Source organism: Elephas maximus, chromosome 10, assembly GCF_024166365.1.
Source record: "Elephas maximus indicus isolate mEleMax1 chromosome 10, mEleMax1 primary haplotype, whole genome shotgun sequence".
NCBI lineage: Eukaryota > Metazoa > Chordata > Mammalia > Proboscidea > Elephantidae > Elephas > Elephas maximus.
This window is the reverse complement of record NC_064828.1, coordinates 30,546,051-30,568,243: the sequence shown is the minus strand read 5'-3', so window position 1 is coordinate 30,568,243 and position 22,193 is coordinate 30,546,051. Positions and strand designations below refer to the sequence as shown.

At 41.8% G+C, this 22,193-nt stretch overlaps 1 protein-coding gene across 1 annotated transcript in view; it reads left to right on the top strand.

The window, feature by feature from the left end:
* Positions 1-8,248: 8,248 nt before the first annotated feature.
* Positions 8,249-22,193, top strand: part of TEP1 (telomerase associated protein 1) — a 48,363-nt gene continuing 34,418 nt past the window's right edge. Inside the window, exons 1-2 of the mRNA XM_049897496.1 lie at positions 8,249-8,444; positions 21,296-21,796. Of these exons, the coding sequence (XP_049753453.1) occupies positions 21,320-21,796 (477 nt within the window). The 5' untranslated portion in view covers positions 8,249-8,444; positions 21,296-21,319. The remainder of the gene's footprint in view (positions 8,445-21,295; positions 21,797-22,193) is intronic.

Here is a 22,193-nt window from a genome sequence, read left to right as displayed (position 1 = left end):
TCAAGGACAAATCTCTGGCTCCATTCAGGGTTTATAGAATTATAAAACCTATTTTCTTCCATAGCCTAGATCATACATCTAATCAGTAACAGAGCAGGATTTGAACACAGGTCTTTTGGACTTCAGAGTACATGTTTAATTTCTACTCCCACCTTCGATGACTCTAATATGGTGGCCAAGTATTCCAATCCTCCTGGGACAGTCCCAAATGCCAACATTTTTGTTCCATTATTCCTATAAACCATTAAAACGTTCCCTTGGGTCCACTATTTTGACATTCAAAATTATTTCTCAAATGTCCTGTTAACCCAAAAGCAGCAATGAAATCCTACGGGAGATCAGGTCTCCTGATTTTGTTTTCAACATAACTATTTTTTGGATAATAGTCTGTGTTACTCAGGCAAGCCCCCGACTTCTGTTCCAAGTCTTCCAAGACTTGTGGACCACTGATCACTCCTTTAAGATGTTTACGAAAAAAGCCTCCAGGGCAATAGTTCATTTTAACAGTGGTCTTTTGTAGGTGTTAATGCCAGAGAAACATCAAAGGGAGCAGGTGCTCCTGTGGTAAAGCACTGGACTGTGAATCAAGAGATTTGTGTTCTAGACCCAGATCTGCCATTAATAAGCTATTTGAACTTGGGCAAGTTATTCACACCCTTTGAACCAACTGTCCAATGAGAAATGAATGAGTAGTTAGGGAATAAGAGCATATTTGTCTCCAACTGGTAGATAGGTGGCTAGCAGGCCACAGGCAGTGTCTTAGTTATCTAGCGCTGCTATAACAGAAATACCAGAGTGGATGGCTTTAACAGAGAGAAATTTATTCTCTCACAGTCTAGGAGGCTAGAAGTCCGAATTCAGGGTGCCAGCTCCAGACGAAGCCTTTCTCTCTCTGTCAGCTCTGGAGGAAGGTCTTTGTCATCAATCTTCCCCTGATCTAGGAGTTTCTCAGCGCAGGGACCCTGGATCCAAAGGATGTGTTATTCCCCTGGCTCTAGTTTCTTGATGGTATGAGGTCCCCCTGTCTCTCTGCTTGCTTTGCTCTTTTATATCTCAAAAGAAATTAGATTAAGACAAAATCTAACCTTGAAGATTGAGTCCTGCCTCATTAACATAACTGCTACTAATCCCAACTCATTAACGTCATAAAGATAGGATTTATAACACAGGGAAATCACACCAGATGACAAAATGGCGAACAATCACACAATGCTGGAAATTGTGACCTAGCCAAATTGGTACACATATTTTTGGAGGACACAATTCAATCTATGATGGGCAGAATTGCTCTATCTGTTCAGAACCTCTAGGAATCACTAGTCAACAGCATGGAACTCTTCTTCTCAGGCCCTCACAAGAGTCTATGCTAAGAGATTACCTGATCTTAATAACTGTTCTAGTCTCTCCCCTCCAGACCAGATGGCTTCACTTTTTCTTTTTACAGATTTTCCAAAAGCAAAGCAACAATGTAAACCCCTCTTAACTTAAATGGTTGCACAGTTCCCATAGGTCTTACAGCAGCCTCTAGAGTGTGCCTAAGAAAGGGAACTCAGAGATTAGTGCTCTAACATACTGAGGGAGGCTAGAGTGATTTCTATACTTGGGCAAATTTTTATTGCTGTTACAAATCTTAAATACTGCCACTCAAAATGGCCTCTACTTCCTTAGCATGTTCAAACATATTTGCTAATAAGCATGGAGCAGGTACTAAAGAAACCTTTTGATTGGATTTTAGTCAGCAGTTGTTACTTAGTGCTTATGCTCTTTAACCAGTGCCCCAAAAAGGGAGTGGAAGTTGACATTAATATTTCACACAAAAGATAGAAGATCTATGGGAGCAACATAAAAGGAGCCCTGGGGGCACAGAGGTTAAGCTCTTGGCTGCAGACTGAAAGGTTGGCAGTTCCTACTCGCCCAGTGGCTCAGTGGGAGAAAGACCTGATGATCTGTTTCCATAAAGAATGCTATCAAGTTCATTCTGACTCATGACCTATGTATAACAAAACTAAATGCTGCCCAGTCCTGTGTCATCCTCACAATGGTTGTTATGCTTGAGCCCATAGTTGTAGCCACTGTGTCAGTCCATCTCATTGAGGGTCTTCCTCTTTTTTACTGACACTCTACCAAGCATGATGTCCTTCTCTAGGGACTATCCCTCCTGATAACATGTCCAAAGTACATTCTCACTTCTAATGAGTTTCTGGCTGTACTTCTTCTAAGACAGATTTGTCCATTCTTTTGGCAGTCTGTGGTATATTCAATATTCTTTGCCAATACCATAATTCAAACGCTTCATTTCTTCTTCAGTCTTCCTTATTCATTGTAAGACCATAAAAATTACAGCCTAGGAGAACCTACGGGGCGGTTCTACTCTGTTACATGGGGTCTTTGAGTTGAAAATTGACTCGATGACACCAAACAACAACAACATGGGAGAAACACACTAAGTCTATTTATTACCATATGCAGAGATCTCTTCCCAAAACCTCTTTAGGCTGAGAAACAGGGCCATCTCCTGGTTATAAAGACCAGATACTAAGGTAAAAAGGTAGTAGGGAATACTGAATCCTATGGATCGACATAATTCCCCTAACTCTGGGGAATGTAACTTCACTGCACAACATCCTAGAGGTTAGTTTGGATATTAACTAATTTGATAACACCAATCAATACTAGGTGATCAATAAATATTTGTTGAATGAAGGATGAGTGAGTATCATCAATTGCATGGATCTGAGACTCCTTGCCCAGGCTGAATATGCTTGCCACATAGGTCAGGTGACCTACCTCTCAAGATGAGCAATTCCACTACATGGAACTATTGCACCAACCCAAAGTGTCAGGAATTAGGTAATTATAAATGTTTAGGGGTAGTGAGAGGACCGTACTATACACTAGTAACCTGGTGTAAACTAGTCTTAAATTTTGTAGGTCTAGTATTTCAGTTACCTATTGCTTCATAACGAACTGCCCCAAAACTTAGTGGCTTAAAACAATAAATATTTTATTATATCTCATGATTTTATGCATTATCAATTTCACTTAAAATTAGGTAGGGATTGACTAGATGATTCTTCTCTTTCATGTGTCATTGATAGAAGTTACTTGGTGGTATTCAGCTGGTAGAAGGGCTGGCCTGGAGGGTCCTAGAAAGCTTTGTTCACATATCCAGTGGCCAGGTGGGGATGGCTGTAAGGCTGGGCTCAGCTGGGATTGTTAACTGAAGCACCTATACATGGCCTCATCAGTTTGGGAGTCTCAGGGTAGTTGGACTTCTTGGTAGTTCAGGGCTCCCAGAGGGACTTTCCAGGAGTCCTGGGTGAAAGGTACAAGGCTTCTTATGACCTAGCCTAGGAAGTCCTAGAATGTCACTTCCACCACATTATATTGGTCAAGCAAGTAACTAGGTTAGCCCAGATTCCAGAAGTGAGGAATTAGACTACAGTTCTCATTTTTTTTTTTTTCCTCAATGGGAAGATCAGCAAAGATTTTGTGGCCTTCTTTAATCTTTTTTTTTTTTTTTTTTTTAATCTACTTCCGAGCCCTGGTGGCATAGTGATTAAGAGCTCAGCTGCTAACCAAAAGATTGGCAGTTTGAATCCACCAGCCATTCCTTCGAAGCCCCATGGGGCAGTTCTACTCTGTCCTATAGGGTTGCTATGAGTTGGAATCGACTTGACAGCAATAAGTTTGCTTTGGATTGGTTTTAATCTACCTCATAAGGGAGGTTTGTCAGGGAAGGATGGCTCACAGTGGGGAATGAATGTTCTTTGAAGGAAGGTGTAGAAAGATGTAGGTACATGTCAACAGAGCAGAGACCAAATGCAGAGTTGTTTTTAGTCAGAAGGGAGAAGGCCTTGAGGTTCTTGTAATCTGCTGATTGGCTGCTGCTGCTTTCAGATGGCTTAGAAGGCTTCTCTGAGGTGCTAATTTACTAAGGTTTAAGTAAGTGCTTCTCCACATGTTGCAGCTTGTGTGACGCTTTAAAGTGCCATGTGGTTAAATTCAAAAGAAACATGTTATGCATCCAAAGATCGTTATTCACACAGGAGAAAAAAAATCAGGTGAAACCAATGACCTTTCTACCAGAGGGCTGCCCTTCCCAGTTTAAAGTCTATCTCCTCCAGGAAGTTGGCTGAGGTCCCTTCCCCCACTTAATCCCGTAGTTTGTTCCTCAGTCTAACATTGTAAACCCATTGACAACTCATAGAGACCCTATAGGACAGAGTAGAACTGCCCCCATAGGGTTTCCAAGGCTATAATTTTTCTGGGAGCAGACTGCCACATCATTCTACTGTAGAGCAGCTGATAGGTTCCAACTGCCAACCTTTTGGTTAGCAGCCAAGTGCTTAACCACTGTGACACCAGGGCTCCAGTCTAATATAGTACTTATCACAACACGTATTTTTGTGTCTTATATATACGTGTGTCTTCTTCATGAGACCATGAAGCCATAAGAAGGTATACAAGCAGAGACACATTAGGCAAGGACTGGAAGAATTTCTGCCACAGGGGTTCCATTGTCCCCAGGGACATGCCACCCTATCCCTTGCATGATGTTCTTACCAACTCAGGAAGCCCCCAAAGAGAGAGCTCCAAGGTCCAGGGTCCCTTAGTCCTTGGGGCCTTAATAACTATTTAGGACCAGTGCCTTAAGGCTTAGTTGTGATTGATCTAATCAATGAATATGCATGATTGACTGTATCATGCCCCTTGCCTTTCTAAGGTCTGTTGCCAGAGTGGGGTTGGGGGTTCCCAACTCACTTACCTGTGTTTAAGTGTTGCCTGGCTATTTTAGAAAACAAAGACAACTTAGATTGCTGGGCAATTCGGAAGGCTATTTTCAGAAACCAGAGACAAAGGCCAAGCCAAGTTCTTTATCCCACACACTATCCTTCCTGTATCACCAGTCTCTCAGATAAGATGATTAAAACCTTGTTGGTTTAAAATGAGGTAACTGCATTTGCTGTCCTATCACTGACGGGGCAGTTAGTGCCCACAGACAGGTCCTGAAGTTGGGATAATTATCTAAGGTATATTGCAAGGAGAAAGTGGCCTTACTTAGGCCTCTATTCATACCTCCTTCTCTTCAGTCTGCCCCTTACTTGAGTCTCATTTCACAGCCTCTTCTTTTTTTTTGGTGGGTGGTGGGGGGAGGGTGGTTCTGCAACCCTGGGATTCTAATATGCTACATGTTGTTGTTAGTTGCCATAGATTCAATTCTGACTCATGATGACCCCGTGCGCGAGTGGAACTGATCCATAGGGTTTTCAAGGCTGTGTCTTTTTGGAAGCAGACTGCCAGACCTGTCTTTTGATGTCCCTCTGGGTGGGTTCTCACAGCATATTCTTTCCGATCTCTTAGGTCTTGTGCTCCTTCACCCTTTCTTAAGGAAACTCCTCCCCTTCCCTCATGATTGACCCCCAATGGAGGTGCTCAATAAGGGCAGTAATCACCCCTAAGGGGTGTTTTAGAAATGTATGGAAGCATTTTCTTTTGGTTGTCACAATGATTGGGATTATTATAGGCATTTAATAGGCAGGATCTGAAATTGCTATGCATTAGGTAACCTGCATCTCAGACAATTTTGAATGACTTGCCAGTCATTCATGTAGCTGAAAACCCATTGTAATCTGTGTATAATATCTAACTTTATTCTAAATATAGATACCAGGCATTTTGTGTACTTTTAACATACATTGAACTTCCCAGGAATATAACTACCATGAAAAATCATAGCAAGATCATACTTTTTTTTGTTTGAAAATTTGCCAAAGATTATTCATCATTTTGGAAAATCATGCCACATCACCAACTTCGTTCACGGTATTTGGATCACCATCACAACACGTCCGTATCAGTCTGCATTTGTAGCTGTTACATTCAAGGTGATTCTGTACAGAGATGCAAGCATCTGAGTTGTCTTCTTGAATGTCATGCCAAGTATTTACAAATCTAAACACACAGTATTTTATTATAAATAGCCTTCCTTCTAGTATTCCTTTATATATACATAGGACATTTTTTTTAATTTTTAAAATTGTGTGTAGGTAAGTTACATTATGAATTGTATTTCAGGATAATAAAACCCATTGCCATCAAGTCGATTGCAGAGTACAACTACCCCATAGGGTTTTCAAGGAGCGGCTGGTGGATTCCAACTGTAGATCTTTTGGTTAGCAGCTGAGCTCTTAACCACTGTGCCACCAGGGCTCCCTGGGCTCCATAAACCATTTCCGCAGAGTCGGTTCAGGCTCATAGTGACCCTATAGGACAGAGTAGAACCGCCCCATAGGGTTTCCAAGGAGCGCCTGTGGATTTAAACTGCTGATCTTTTGGTTAGCAGCTGAACTCTTAACCGCTATGCCACCAGGGTTTCCATATACAGGACAGCCCAAAAACCAAACCAAACCCAGTGCCCTCGAGTCGATTCCAACTCATAGCGACCCTATAGAACCGCCCCATAGTTTCCAAGGAGCGCCTGGCAGATTCCAACTGCCAACGCTTTGGTTAGCAGACGTAGCACTCAACCACTATGCCACCAGGGTTTCCTATAGAGGACAGGATACCACAAATTCTCCAGTCTTAAAATCCATGACAACTGCTAAGTTGTTACCTAAGAATCAAGGGTACTTTTCCAAGAAAAGTGATAATATTTTCCAGAAGACAGCTGGTTTATCTTATACAAAGAAAAATTTCTGCCGTTAGTGTTTGGCCCTGCTCCTAATGAAACGTTAGCATTATTGTCCTAAGTGTTACTTTTCTCCTTCCTGAGCCTGGTCCCATCTTTCGGAGAAATGGTTCCACATTAGTCTTCCAGAATTGTTCCAAATAGATTCTTTGTGATTCACAAATTTCTCCCTAATCAACAAGAGAGAAGGGGAATGCTCTCAGTGAACTCCATCTTAATTATTTGGTGTCTACATCTGGTTACAGGCCTTTTCTTTGGACTTTCTATCTCCTTTTAAATTCTATATCCACAAAGCAACTTAAGGATATATTAACAGTTCAACTATCTTTGATATCAGGGAAAAAAAAAAAAGGTGTCCAGATAGGCAGCGAAATACCCAAATCTTTTTCAAGAAATGGTGTTTGATTTCATGCTCTATGAGAAGATAAAAGAGAAAGGAGAGAACACTTAGCAAAGGAGGATGGGAATTCGGTAGAGGGTCAAGAGAATACAGGACCAGGGAGAGAAAAGGAAAAACAAAAACCGAAAACGTTGGGCTATACTGGAGTGGATTCAGACTCATAGCGACCCTGGAGAACAGAGTAGAGCTGCCGCATAGGGTTTCCAAGGAGCGCCTGGTGGATTCAAACTGCCCGTCTCTTGGTTGGCCTTTTGGTTAGCACCTGTAGCTTTTAACCACTACACCACCACGGTTTACATATAAATACACACACACACACACACACACACACGGTTTACATATAAATACACACACACACACATTACTCAGCCCTAAAGAGAAATGAAGTCCTGATGCATGACGCAACATGGATGAAACTTGAAAACAGTATGCTGAGTACCACCGGGACAAATACTGTCTGATCTCACTTACATGTAATAAGCAAAATATACCAAAAAACCCCAAACTCACTGCCATCGAGTCAATTCCGGCTCATAACCACGCTATACGACAGAGTAGAACTGCCCCATAGGGTTTCCAAGGCTGTGATCTTTACGGAAGCAGTCTGCCCCATCTTTCTCCCACAAGGAAACGCATAGAAACCAAAAATTAATAGTGATCTGGTGATGCAGTGTTTAAGAGCTCCGCTGCTAACCAAAAGGTTGGCAGCTGGAATCCACCAGCTGCTCTTTGGAAACCCTAATCTTGTCCGAATCCACTCTGCGGGCAACGGGTTTGGGTTTGGTATCAGAGATGGGAGGGTGAGGGAAAAGAGAAGTTTTTGCTTAGGGGGCAGTGAGTTTATGTTAAAGGTGGTGGAATAATTTGAAAAAGGGAATGTTTGCACAACTTGAAGAATATATCAATATCACGGAATTATACACGTGGAAATTATTGACTCGATGTATGTTTTCTGATATATATTTTCACCACAGTAAAAAACAAAACAAACAAAACCTCGGGCCACAGAGAAGGCTGCAGACGTCCTTCCTCTATGCTAAGCGTCGCCCAGCCGAGCATGTGTCCTCCACTCCGGGTGCTCCAGTCCGCCGGCGGCTCGCCTCCAGCCCCGCTTCCGCCGTGCCCTACAGGCCGCGCGTCCTCGCCTGCGCGTGGTCTCCTCCCCATTCCTGCCCGGCTCCTCCTCTGGTCTGGCTCTTAACACTAGCCGAGCGGAGAAGCCGGCTTCTACTTCCTGCTGCGGAGAGCCGAGACGTCCCGCGTCGGAATCTCGGCCTCTCTATTCCTAGTAGCTCAGCGGAGGGTCCGAGCCCTGGCCCCGGGTCAGGCGCTGGGCTCCGGAACAGAGTCGAGGTGAGAAGGCCCTGCCTGGGACGATTTAGTTACCCTGAGGGTCGGGCGGGGCGCGGGGGAGTGCGTCTGCTTTCCCCGAAGCTCCGGGAAGGGGTGTGGTGTGTGAAAGAGAAAAGTGAGAGAGGAGAGGCGGGAATGGAGGCGGTGAAAGAATGAGGGAAAGGGAGGACAGGAGATAGAGGGACGCAAGAAGAGGAAGAAGGGAGAGCAGGCGAGACTGAGCACTTCTAACTTACTTGTCCTCTGTGCTCCTTGGAAGGCGAGAGTAGCCGCCACATCCTAACGGTGATACGAGCACAGTCTGTAGCAACAGAAACCCGGGGTGTGTTTAAATATGATGGAATATCGCACAGCCAGTTAAAAGAGCGAGGCGAGTATTAATGTGGTAAATGGCAAAGTCTCCAAGACCCATTAAGTGCACGTCATGGATGGAATTGTGTTCCCCAGAAATATGGGTCAACTTGGTGCGGCCGTGATTCCCAGTATTGTGTGGTTGTCCTCCATTTTGTGATTGTAATTTTATGTTAAAGAGGATTAGGGTGGGGTTGTAACACCTTTACAAAGGTCACACACTGAGCCAATGTAAAGAGAGTTTCCCTGGGGTGTGGCCTGCACCACCTTTTATCTTAAAAGAGATGGAAGGGAAGCAAGCAGAGAGTTGGGGACCTCATACCACTAAGAAAGCAGTGTCGGGAGCACAGTGCCTCCTTTGGACCTGGGGCTCCTTCACAGAGAAGCTCCTAGTCCAGGGGAAGATTGATGACAAGGACCTTCCTCCAGAGCCCACAGAGAAAGCCTCCCCCCTGGAGCTGACCCTGAATTTGGCCTTGTCACTTACTAGACTGTGAGAAAATAAACTTCTCTTTGTTAAAGCCATCCACTGTGGTATTTCTGTTATAGTAGCACTAGATGACTAAGACAGTACAGAATAGAATGTAAAGTGTGATTCTGTTTATGTAAAGCAAAAAAGGGATGCATATACATATAATTGAATATGCATGAAAGTGTCTGAACTTTACATATGAAACTATTAACAGTGGTTATCTCTGGAGAATGGAACTAGAGATCTGGGGGAAAGGGGGACTTTTTCATTTGTGGTTCAGCTAAATCTCCCTTCACAAACTCTTGTGTGCAAAAAAAAGTAACTATTTTTCTGTTAACTTAATTTTTGTTTTGAGGGCTCCTTATGTTGGAGCCCTACTAGGACAGTGGTCAAGAGCTTGGCTACTTACCAAGAGGTCGGCAGGCAGGTTGAATCCACTAGGGGCTCCCTGGAAACACTATGGGGCAGATCTGCTCTGTCCTACAGGGTTGCTATGAGTTGGGATCAGCTCACTGGAAATGGGTTTGGTTTATATGTATGTATATTTAGTGGACATTTGCCATTTCTACAATCTGCATGTGTACAGTTCAGTAACATTAATTACGTTCATCATCAATATATTTTTGATTCCCCCACAGCTTCCTCTGATTGCTTATATAATGCAAACGGAAGGGGGAAATGTATAGGGCACCAAGGTTATCCGTTCTTTTTTTTTTAATTTTTATTGTGCTTTAAGTGAAAGTTTTCAAATCAAGTCAGTCTCTCATGTAAAAACTTATATGCACCTTGCTATATACTCTTAGTTGCTCTCCACCTAATGAGACAGCACACCCCTTTCTACTCTCTGTTTTCGTGTCCATTCGGCCAGCTTCAGATCCCCTTTGCCCTCTCATCTCCCATCCAGATAGGAGCTGCCCACACAGTCTCATGTGTCTATTTGATCCAAGAAGCTCACTCTTCACCAGTATTATTTTCTGTCCCATAGTCCAGTCCAATCCCTGTCTGAAGAGTTGGCTTTGGGAATTGTTCCTGTCTTGGGCTAACAGAAGGTCTAGGGACCATGACCTCTGGGGTCCTTCTAGTCTCAGACCATTAAGTCTGGTCTTTTTAGGAGAATTTGAGGTCTGTGTCCCACTGCTCTCCTGCTCCCTCAGGAGTTCTCTGTTGTGTTCCCTGTCAGGGCAGTCATCGGTTGTAGCCAGGTACCATCTGGTTTTTCTGGTCTCAGTGGAAGTAGTGTCTAGTTTATGTGGTCCTTTCTGTTTCTTGGGCTCATACTCACCTTGTGTCTTTGGTGTTCTTCATTCTCCTTTGCTCCAGGTGGGTTGAGACCAATTGATGCATCTTAGATGGCCACTTGCTAGTGTTTTAAGACCCCAGATGCCACTCTCCGAAGTGGGATGCAGAACGTTTTCTTGATAGATTTTATTAAGCCAATTGACCTAGATGTCCCCTGAAACCTAGACGTCCCCAAATCCCCGCTTCTGCTATGATGGCCTTCGAAGGGTTCGGTTTATTCAGGAAACTTCTTTGCTTTTGGTTTAGTCCAGTTGTGCTGACCTCTTCTGTATTGTGTGTTGTCCTTCCCTTCACCTAAATTAGTTCTTCTGTACTATCTAATTAGTGAGTCCCCCTCCCCCCCATAACAGTGAAAGAATATTTTCTTCTCTGTTTAAACTATTTCTTGAGTTCTTACAATAGTGGTCTCATACAATATTTGTCCTTTTGCAACTGACTCATTTCACTCAGCATAATGCCTTCCAGTTTCCTCCATGTTATGAAATGTTTCACAGATTCATCATTGTTCTTTATCGATGCATAGTATTCCATTGTGTGAATATACCATAGTTTATTTATCCGTTCATCTGTTGATGGGCACCTTGGTTGCTTCCATCTTTTTGCTTCTGTAAGCAGTGCTGCAGTGAACATGGGTGTGCATGTATCTGTTCTGTGATGGCTCTTACTTCTCTCCTGGGATTGCTGGATCCTATGGTGGTTCTATTTCTAGCTCAAGGAAGCACCAAATTGATTTCCAAAGTGGTTGCACCTTTTTCCATTCCCACCAGCAGTGTTAAGTGTTGCAGTTTCTCTGCAACCTCTCCAACGTTTATTAGTTTGTGTTTTTTGGGTTTATGCCAATCTTGTTGGAGTGAGATGGAATTTCATTGTAGTTTTGATTTGCATTTCTTTAATGGCTAATGATCGTGAGGATTTCCTCATGTATCTGTTAGCTACCTGAATGTCTTCTTTAGTGAAGTGTCTGTTCATGTCCTTTGTCCTTTTTCTAATTGGGTTATTTGTCTTTTTGTAGTTGAGTTTTTGCAGTATCATATAGATTTTAGAGATCAGACCCTGATTGGAAACGTAATAGCAAAAAACTTTTTCCCCGGCTGTAGGTAATCTTTTTACTCTTTTGGCGAAGACTTTGGATGAGCATAGGTGTTTGATTTTTAGGAGCTCCAAGTTATCTAGTTTCTGTTCTGCAATGTTAGTAATTTTTTGTATACTGTTTATGCCATGTATTAGGGCTCCTAGCATTGTCCCCATTTTTTCTTCCATGATCTTTATCATTTTAGATTTTATATTTAGGTCTTTGATCCATTTTGAGTTCATTTTTGTGCATGGTGTGAGGTATGGGTCTTGTTTCATTTTTTTTGCAGATGGATATCCAGTTATGCCAGCACTGTTTGTTAAAGAGACTGCCTTTTTCCCATTTAACTGACTTTGGGCCTTTGTCAAATATCAGCTGCTCATATGTGGATGGATTCTCAATTCTGCTCCATTGGTCTGCGTATCGGTTGTTGTACCAGAACCAGGCTGTTTTGACTACGGTGGCGGTATAATAGGTTCTAAAATCAGGTAGAGTGAGGCTTCCCACTTTGTTCTTCTTTTTCAGTAATGCTTTACTTATCCGGGGCCTCCTTCCCTTCCATATGAAGTTGGTGATTTGTTTCTGATCTCATTAAAAAATGTCCTTGGAATTTGGGTCAGAATTGCATCGTGCCTATAGATAGCTTTTGGTAGAATAGACATTTTTACAATGTTAAGTCTTCCTATTCATGAGCAAGGTATGTTTTTCCACTTATACAGGCCTCTTTTGCTTTCTTGCAGTAGTGTCTTGTAGTTTTCTTTGTATAGGTCTTTTACATCTCTGGTAAGTTTTATTCCTAAGTATTTTATCTTCTTGGGGGCTACTGTAAGTGGTATTGATTTGGTGATTTCCTCTTCGATGTTCTTTTTGTTGTAGAGGAATCCAACCGATTTGTGTATGTTTATCTTGTATCCTGATACTCTGCCAAACTCTTCTATTAGTTTTAGTAGTTTTCCTGAGGAGTCTTTCCTTTTCTGTTTATAAGATCATGTCATCTGCAGGTAGAGATACTTTTGTTTCTTCCTTACCAATCTGGATGCCCTTTCTTTTTTTTTTTTTTTTTAATTGAGTTTCAAGTGAACGTTTACAAATCAAGTCAAACTGTCACATATAAGTTTATATACACCTTACTCCGTACTCCCACTTGCTCTCCCCCTAATGAGTCAGTCCTTCCAGCCTTTATTTCTTTATCTAGCCTAATTGCGCTGGCTAGGACCTCCAGCACAGTGTTGAGTAAGAGTGGTGATAAAGGGCGTTTTTGTCTGGTTCCCAGTCTCAAGGGGACTGCTTTCAGACTCTCTCCATTTAGGATGATGTTGGCTGTTGGCTTTGTATAAATGCCCTTTATTTTGTTGAGGAATTTTCTTTCTATTCCTATTTTGCTGAGAGTTTTTATCATGAATGGGTGTTGAACTTTGTCAAATGCCTTTTCTGCATCTATTGATAAGATCCTGTGGTTCTTGTATTTTGTTTTATTCATATGATGGATTACATTAGTTGTTTTTCTAATGTCGAACCATCCCTGCATACTAGTATGAATCCCACTTGTTCATGGTGAATTATTTTTTTGATATGTTGTTGAATTTTATTAGCTAGAATTTTGTTGAGGATTTTTTGCATCTAAGTTTATGAGGGATAACCCACTGCTGTCGAGTCGATTCCGACATGAGGGATATAGGTCTGTAATTTTCCTTTTTTGTGGTGTCTTTACCGGGTTTTGGTATCAGGGATATGCTGGCTTCACAGAATGAGTTTGGGAGTATTCCGTCCTTTTCTATGCTCTGAAATACTTTTAGTAGTAGTGGTGTTAACTCTTCTCTGAAAGTTTGGTAGAACTCTGCAGTGAAGCAGTCTGGGCTGGGGCTTTTCATTGTTGGGAGTTTTTTGATTATCTTTTCAATCTCTTCGTTTGTTATGGGTTTATTTAGTTCTACCTCTGTTTGTGTTAGTTTAGGTAGGTAATGTGTTGCTAGAAATTCATCCGTTTCTTCTAGGTTTTCAAATTTGTTAGAGTACAATTTTTAGTAGTACTCTGATAGGATTCTTTTAATTTCAGTTGGGTCTGTTGTAATATTGCCAATATCATTTCTTATTTGGGTTATTTGCTTCCTCTCCTGTTTTTCTTTTGTCTGTTTGGCCAGTGGTTTATCACTTTTGTTAATTTTTTCAAAGAACCAGTTTGTGGTCTTGTTAACTCAATTGTTTTTCTGTTCTCTATTTCATTTAATTCTGCTCTAATTTCTATTATTTGCTCTCTTCTGGTGCCTGAGTGTTTCTTTTGTTGGTCTCTTTCAATGTGTTCAAGTTGTAGGGATAATTCTTTGATTTTGGCCTTCTTTTTGTATGTGTGCATTTACTGATATAAATTGACCTCTGAGCACTGCTTTTGCTGTGTCCCAAAGGTTCTGACAGGAAGTGTTTTCATTCTCATTGGATTCTATAAATTTCGTTATTCCATCCTTAATGTCTTCTATAACCCAGTCACTTTTGAGCATGGTATTATTCAGTTTCCATGTGTTTGATTTCTTTTCCCTGCTTTTTCTGTTATTGATTTCTGCTTTTATGGCCTTATGGTCAGAGTAGATACTTTGTAATATTTTGACTTTTTGGATTCTGCTAAGGCTTGCTTTATGACCTATTATGTGGTCTATTCTGGAGAATGTTCCGTGTGCACTAGAAAAGAAAGTATACTTGCCTGCTGATGGGTGGAGTGTTCCGTATATGTCTATGAGGTCAAGTTGGTTGACTGCGGCATTTAGATCTTCTGGGTCTTTATTGAGCTTCTTTCTGGATTTTCTGTTCTTCGCTGAAAGTGGAGTGTTGAAGTCTCCTACTATAATTGTAGAGCTGTCTATCTCACTTTTCAGTGCTGTTAGAGTTTGTTTTACATATCTTGCAGCCCTGTCATTGGGTGCATAAGTATTTAATATGGTTATATCCTCCTGGTATATTGTCCCTTTAATCATTATATAGTGTCTTTATCCTTTGTGGTGAATTTAACTTTAAAGTCTATTTTGTCAGAAACTGATATTGCCACTTCTGCTCTTTTTTGATTGTTGTTTGCTTAATCTATATTTTTTCCTCCTTTGAGTTTTAGTTTGCTTGTGTCTCTGTGTCTAAGGTGTGTCTCTTGTAGGCAGCATATAGACAGATAGTGTTTTTTTATCCATTCTGCCACTCTCTGTCTCTTTACTGGTGCATTTAGTCCATTTACGTTCAGCGTAGTTATGGATAGGTATGAGTTTAGTGCTGTCTTTTTGTGTGTGTTGTTGACAGTTTCTTTTTCCCACTTAATTTTTTGTGCCGAGTAGTATATGTATTGCCTTTTCATCTTATTTGTTGTTGATTTTGTTTCTGCTGAGTCTCTTGTTTCTTGAATTTTATTTATTTTTTTTGGAGGGCTAATTACTACTTTAATCTTTCACTTACAAACAAAATTTTTGCCATAGCGTACTACTATCCATCTCTGCTGTTACTATACATTATTTTTTATTCACACAAAATTAGATAACACATACATATACAGTAGTACAAATTATACCTCTATTGTTTTTTAATAATTTGTCAGTATGCCACACGTAATTTACTCATGGTGTTAAGAAATATTACTTATGCAATCCGAGTTCTTTACACTTTTGGTATTTCTATGTTGAAGGAAATTCAGATTTATGCACTTTAGTAGGTATTGAGGTGATATGCCTATAGTTATTACTTTTGCATGTGTTTTAGATATTTGCTTAATGTATTCTCACATGATTTTCTTCAATATCAAGACAAACTAAAATTTCAAAAGTCCCAAAAAAATTACAACTAATAAAACTAAGTTTGATGGGGAAAAAACAAAAGCAAAAATTCTCTATTCCACACTTACATGCAGCCTGTGCTCTAAACACACTAGGCTTTCAGCCACTACAGATACTGCTGTACCCATCACCATATCATTTATATTATCATGACTTGCATTCCGGATCATGGTGCCTACATCTTGTTTAGAACCCCCTCAACATTTAAACTTTTATGTATTATGTTCTTAAACAATGCTGCTGATTTTAATTTAATATATCCATTCTAAGGGAGCCCTGGTGGCACAGTGGTTAAGCTTTCAGCTGCTAACCAAAAGGTTGGCAGTTCAAACTCACCACCCACTCCTTGGAAACTCAATGGGGCAGGTCTACTCTGTCCTATAGGGTCAGAATCGACTTGACAGCACAGGTGTTTTGGTTTTATCCATTGAATTTTATTTTGATGAGTAGGATAGTCTCCTTTGTGGTTACCTTAATATTTACCCCTAATTTTCTAAGTTTAAACCTAACTTTTATTTCTTTATATCTCCTTGTCTTCCTCTCCATATGAAAGATCTATGAGTACATTTTTCAGTCCCTCTTTATTGTTTTAGTGTTGTCTTCTTTTACATAATGACATCGCTCTTTCCCTGTTTTGGGCATTTTTTTTTAATCTTGATTCATTTTTGTGTTTTCCCTGTGTGGATTGACATCTCATTGCTTTGTTCACTGTTCTGGTCTTGGGTTGATATCTGATATTATTGATTTTCTAACCAGGGACCTCCCTTTAGTATTTCTTGTAGTTTTGATTTGGTTTTTATGAATTCCCTAAACTTCTGTTTGTCTGGAAATGTCCTAATTTTCACCTTCATATTTGAGAGACAGTGTTGCTGGATATATGATTCTTGGCTGGCAGTTTTTTCTCCTTCAATGCTTTATATAAGTCATCCCATCGCCTTCTTGCCTGCATGGTTTTTGCTGAGTAGGCCGAGCTTACTCTTACTGACTCTCATATGTAGGTGACTTTTCATTTATCTCTAGCTACTCTTAAAATTCTCTATATTTGGTTTTGGCAAGTTTGATTATAGTACGTCTTGGTGACTTTCTTTTAAGATCTACCTTATGTGGAGTTCGATGAGCATCTTGGATAGGTATCTTCTCATCTTTCATGTCAGGGAAGTTGTCTGCCAACAAATCTTCAATAATTCTCCCCGTATTTTCTGTTATCTGTTCCTGTTCTGGTATTCCAGTCACTCTAGGTTATTTCTCTTGATAGAGTCCCACATGATTAGGGTTTCTTCATTTTTTAAAATTCTTTTATCTGATTTTTCTTCAAATATTTTGGTGCCAAGTGCTTTGTCTTCATTCTCACCTTTTCTAACTTCCACTTGCTCAATTCTGCTCCTCTGACTTTCTATTGAGTTGTCTAATTCTGTAATTTTATTGTTAACCTTCTGAATTTCTGATTGCTGTCTCTCTATGGATTCTTGCAGCTTATTAAATTTTTCATTATATTCTTGAATAACCTTTTAAATTTCTTCAACTGCCTTATCTGTGTATTCCTTGGCTTGTTCTGCATATTGCCTGATCTTCTTTCCAATCTCATTCCTGATGTCTTCAAGAGTTCTGTATATTAATCTTTTGTATTCTGCCTCTGGTAATTCCAGGAAAGCACCTTTATCCAGAAGATTCCTTGATTTCTTTGTTTTGAGAGCTCGTTGAAGCGATCATGGTCTGCTTTTTTATGTGATTTGATATTGAGTGTTGTCTCTAAGCCATCTATAAGTTATTGTATTAGTTTATGTTTGCTTACTGGATCCTAGTTTCTTTCTTTGTTTTGTTTTGAAATGCCCAGATAGGTTGCTAGAGTGAGCTAGCATGTTTTATTTTCTCCATTATAGCTCTAACGTCCTGTCTGCAGGTGGCTAGAGCTGTTATCGGTATATGAGCCTAGGAGTACATTCACTTTTCTTGTATGAATTCAGCTCAGGTGTCCAGATAGTTGGCCATCAATTGTGTGGTACAGGCTCTGTCCTGCAGTCTTATAGGGGCAGGGGTGATTGGTGTAGGTACTGGTATCTGGCTTCAGCAGGGGGTCATGCTCTGAACAAGGCAGGGGCTGACAACCATCCCCTGAGTGTCTATGAGGAAAGTGTGTCCCTGTTCCCTAGAGTGCACAGGTGGGTGGGTTCTGCAGACCGACCATGGGCACCCAGTGCTTTTGGTTGTAAGGACGGGCAGGTACCAGTTATCCTTGGACCCCTGTTGCAGGTGGCTGGGTGACCTGTGTGGATCCACTAGTCCTTGGGCCCCTGATGTGGGTAGGTGAGGACTCTGTTTAATAGGCAAAGCAGTGTAAAACATCAAACACCCACATCTTCACTGCACAGCTGAAACAGTTGCAGTCTGTCAACAAGGGCCTATTCTGCTGAAATAGGCCCACACAGGTCTATGCAGGGGGGATAGGTATTCAAAGTCCATGGACCATCTATGCCTCCACAGGAGCTGCTTCTGTCCTGAGCTTTCCCGATTAGTGGATCTGGCAGATTAACTTTTCCCCCATTTTTGAATTTATTCCCTCTCCGAGGCCAGAAGAATGGCTCAGGGTGCTCAGCAGGGCTACCTCAGGCCCAGGTAAATCAACAGCCACTGAAGCTGGCTTCGGGGTTGCGGGCATGGTAAAATATACGCAGGTGCTTAGCTGTTGCCTAGGGTGCCGTTTCTCTGTGGTTCCCAAAGTGTGAGTAGGCTATGCAACTGGCTATTTCTCCCTGAGGAAACTGCGGCGCGCTGCGGTTGCTCCCGGAAATGGTGCCTGAGGGTTCCCAGTGATTCAGGTCTGGCAACTCCTCTCCACTTCTGAACCGTCTTTCTCTCACCCTGCTACTCAGTCCATTTTCTAACTTTGCCTTTGATGTTCAGGGCCCCTAGCTTGTTATAAATATAATCATTTCACTTGTTTTTTTGGGCCTTTGTTTTAAGAGGGTTCATCAGAAGTGTCTGACTACTCTGCCATCTTGGCCTCGCCCCTCAAGACTATCCATTCTTGACGTAATTTGTCCACACTGACATCCAGTGAGATATCTGTAGTTCTTTCTGCTCCTGGATTGTCAGTTCATGCAAGTCTTCTTGGAAGTGTTCTACATTCTTGTCCTTAAGTTCATCCAAACTAAGGTTTAAGTGATTGACTCAATATTATTTCTAAAATACTTATATATGAATAGGAGAGAAGCTTTTGTTCAAGTAAATAAATAAATACATTCCTAATGGTTTAATTTCAAACCTTCTCTCTGCAGAGATTCTTAATTTGTGGGAGGTCCTTCTAAGAGGTCCTAGGAGATCCATGGATGGGCACAATAAAACCAAACCAAACCCATTGTTGTTGAGTTGATTATGACTCCTAGCGACCCTATAGTTCAGAGTAGAACTGCTGCATAGGGTTTCCAAGGAGCAGCTGGTGGATTCGAACTGCCGATCTTTTGCTTAGCAGCCGAGCTCTTAACCACTGTGCCACCAGGGCTCCATGGGCTCCATAGATTCCCCGAAATTAAGTGCAGAATAGTATATAATCATGTTTTTTTCTGTGAAAAAGCACCATTGCTTTTATCAGATTCTCAAAAGTCTCTGAATCCCACTGACTAGGGATTGCAGAAAGGATAGGGAACAAGGCTAAAAGGGCCTCTGCCCTCAGGAGCATACATACAGTCTGATGGGGCAAAAGACAAAAAAATAGGCAATTACAGTAAAGGTGATGTGTTGTATGATAGAGGAAGTACATGTGTTGTGGGAACATAGAAGGGCCAGCTAAACCAGACTGGGGCCTGGGTGTTGGCAAAGGCTTCTTGGAGGAATTACCATTAAATTGAGGCCTGCAGAATGAGAGGAAAGTAGAATTTGGCCTGGTAAAGGTGGGGCTGGAGGGTGGGGTAGTATTGGCAAAAAGAAGAATGTTCCAAGCTTCTACCTGTGTAAAGATGCAAAGTCAAGAGATACCTTAGTGATTCATAAGCTAAAAAGAATGTGGTATGGTTGAAGTGTAGAGTGCTTAGAGTTAGATTCGAGTAGCAGTAAGAGATGAGGCTGGGAGGTGATCACCAGCCAGGCCATGTGTGTGATGCTGGGGATACAGAGGGGCAAAGGAACAAAACAAAGGAACCCTTACCCTCAGGGAGTTTTATCTTAGTAAGGAGAAACAGGGAACAAGTAGGCAAATAAACAAGATAATTTTTTTTATCATGATAAAGAAAATAAACAGGGCGAGGTAGTAAAGGGTAACTGGGGTATGTTTGGGGGGCATCTCCTTTAGAGAGTTCTACATACAGTATGTCATCACCTGAATAGGAGGGTTTCAGCAAAGGTGGTTGCAGGCAGAATGAATAGAATTGGATAGATTTGAGAGACTCTGGGGGAGTACAATCAATAGGACTCAATAGTTGACTGGATAATAATAACAAATAGCAGTACCGATAAACAAACCCATTGCTGTTGAGTTGATTCTGACTCATAGAGACCTTTTAGGACAGAGTAGAACTGCCCTATAGGGTTTCCAAGGCTGTAATCTTTACAGAAGCAGACTGGCACATCTTTATCCCGAGGAGCAGCTGGTGGGTTCAAACTACTGACCTTTCAGCTAGCAGGCGAGTGCTTCAACCACTGTGCCACTAGGGCTCCAACAAATAACAATACCTTCCATTTATCAAACACTAGGTGCCAGGCACTGGTCTAAGTACTAAATATATTTTTCCTTATTTATTCATGTAAAAATTCTTTGAGGTAGACTTTTATCTCCATTTTATAGATGAAAAAACTAAGACACAGAGATTTTAAGTAACTTGTCCAAGGTTCCATCGTGGAGGAGCTAGGATTCAAACTCAAGCTGATCTCACTCCAAACTCCTATGGAATAAGGGAGAAAGAGAAGTTAAAGACAAAACTCAGGTTTCTAAATGGGCAAAGGAGGGAGCAGTGGGGGAAAATTGATCCATTTGGGATGTGTTGAGTTTGGGCTACCTTTGAACCATCCAAGTGAAGATACCTGATGGGTGGGCATTTGGATAAATGAATATGAAGCTCAAAAGAGAGATAGATCTAGGTCAAGGGATACGTTTGTGAGTTGCCAGCATACAAATGTTATTTGGAGCCACAGGAATGGGGGAAAGCACCCTGGGAGAATGAATATATAGGAAGATTAGAATAGAACTCCAAGTAGTGCCAAAATTTAAGGAGATCAGAGAAAGGATCCTCAAGAAGGGTGGCCAGGGTATAAGAAGAAAACCGGGAGAGTAGCATCATGAAAACCAAGGGAAGAGAGAGTGATCAACAGTGTCAAATTCTACTTTAGAGGTGAAGTAATATAAGGACCAAGGTGTCTATTCATAGTAGTAACAAGAAGTCCATTAGTTACCTAAGACAACAGTCTTGATAGAATAGTGGGGATAGGACCCCCGTTCAGCTGGTTGAAAATTGAGCAAGAGATAAGGAAGTTGAGGCGATGAGTATAGACAATTTGATCAAAATTATTTGTTTCTCTGAAGCTGAGAATTCAGAGTCCAGACTCTAAGGTTGGCCATGCTACTATGTTGGAATCAAGCCAATAGTCCTGGGGATCTCTTTTACCCCTTTATAAGAAGACATGCTCCTTTTCTCTCCAGCCCATTGCTTTTTTTTTTAATTTCCTTTCACTTAAATTTCTGTCTTACTTTTTCCCTCCCCTCCACCTTAGAATACTCACTAGGTGAGCCCAGTCCTGGGGAAAAAAGATACTGGTTATGATCTGCCTGAAGGTCACTGGCATTATCAGGAGGGCTCTGAGAAAAATAGTGCACATATACTATTAGTGCAGCCAGGTGCTCATCACCTGTCCTTTTTCCTTCTAGGTATATGCTGCTTGAGCGCCAGCTATGGAGAAGCCACATGGGCATGTGTCTGCCTACCCCGACATCCTCTCCTTGGAGAACCGGTGCCTGGTGACATTTCTTGACACGAAGACCATGGAGAAGCCTCATGGGCGTGTGTCTCCCCACCCAGACATCCTCTCCTTGGAGAACCGGTGCCTGGCCACGTGTCCTGATGTGAAGAGCATGGAGAAGCCACATGGACATGTGTCTGCCCACCCAGACATCCTCTCCTTGGAGAACCGGTGCCTGGCCACGCTCCCCAGTCTAAAGAGCACTATGTCTGCCAGCACCTTGCTCCAGCATCTCCAGATACCTCACCTGGCGCAAGCTGACCTGTACAGCCTGAACACGAACAACAGCCTGTTCTCTGAGGCCCCAACCTGGAAGGCTCAGCGCATCTCCGACGGACAAGACCTTCTGACCTGCACCAGGGCCCTGAAATCTACCTCTGCCACTAAGAGAGCTCAGGAATCACCACTGGTAATAGCTGCAGGCACTTGTTTGTATTGACTCCAGCCAGGTCTGTTGTACACTCTTGTCCCTAGATTTCAATGCCTCAGTTTCCCGCTGTGTTATGGTCCCTTCTCTCCTCAGAGCTCCTTTCTGAGGTGCCCTTTACCCCAGGGTTGTCTTCATCAGCATCATTACTCTTATTGCCTGTCTAGTCTGGAGATTTTGCAGAACAGAGCAAAAACAGGCCGTGTCCTTAAAGAGCCTCTGCTCAGGAAAGCCAGCATGATATTGCTGTAGCAGTCAATCAAGTGCTTTTGAAATCTCACATCTGGCACGAGATGTTTCTACAGTACCCGTGCCCACTCCCCTGTATGTGTGTATGCAGACACGCGTCCACTCGTACACATCTGTGTAACCACATTCA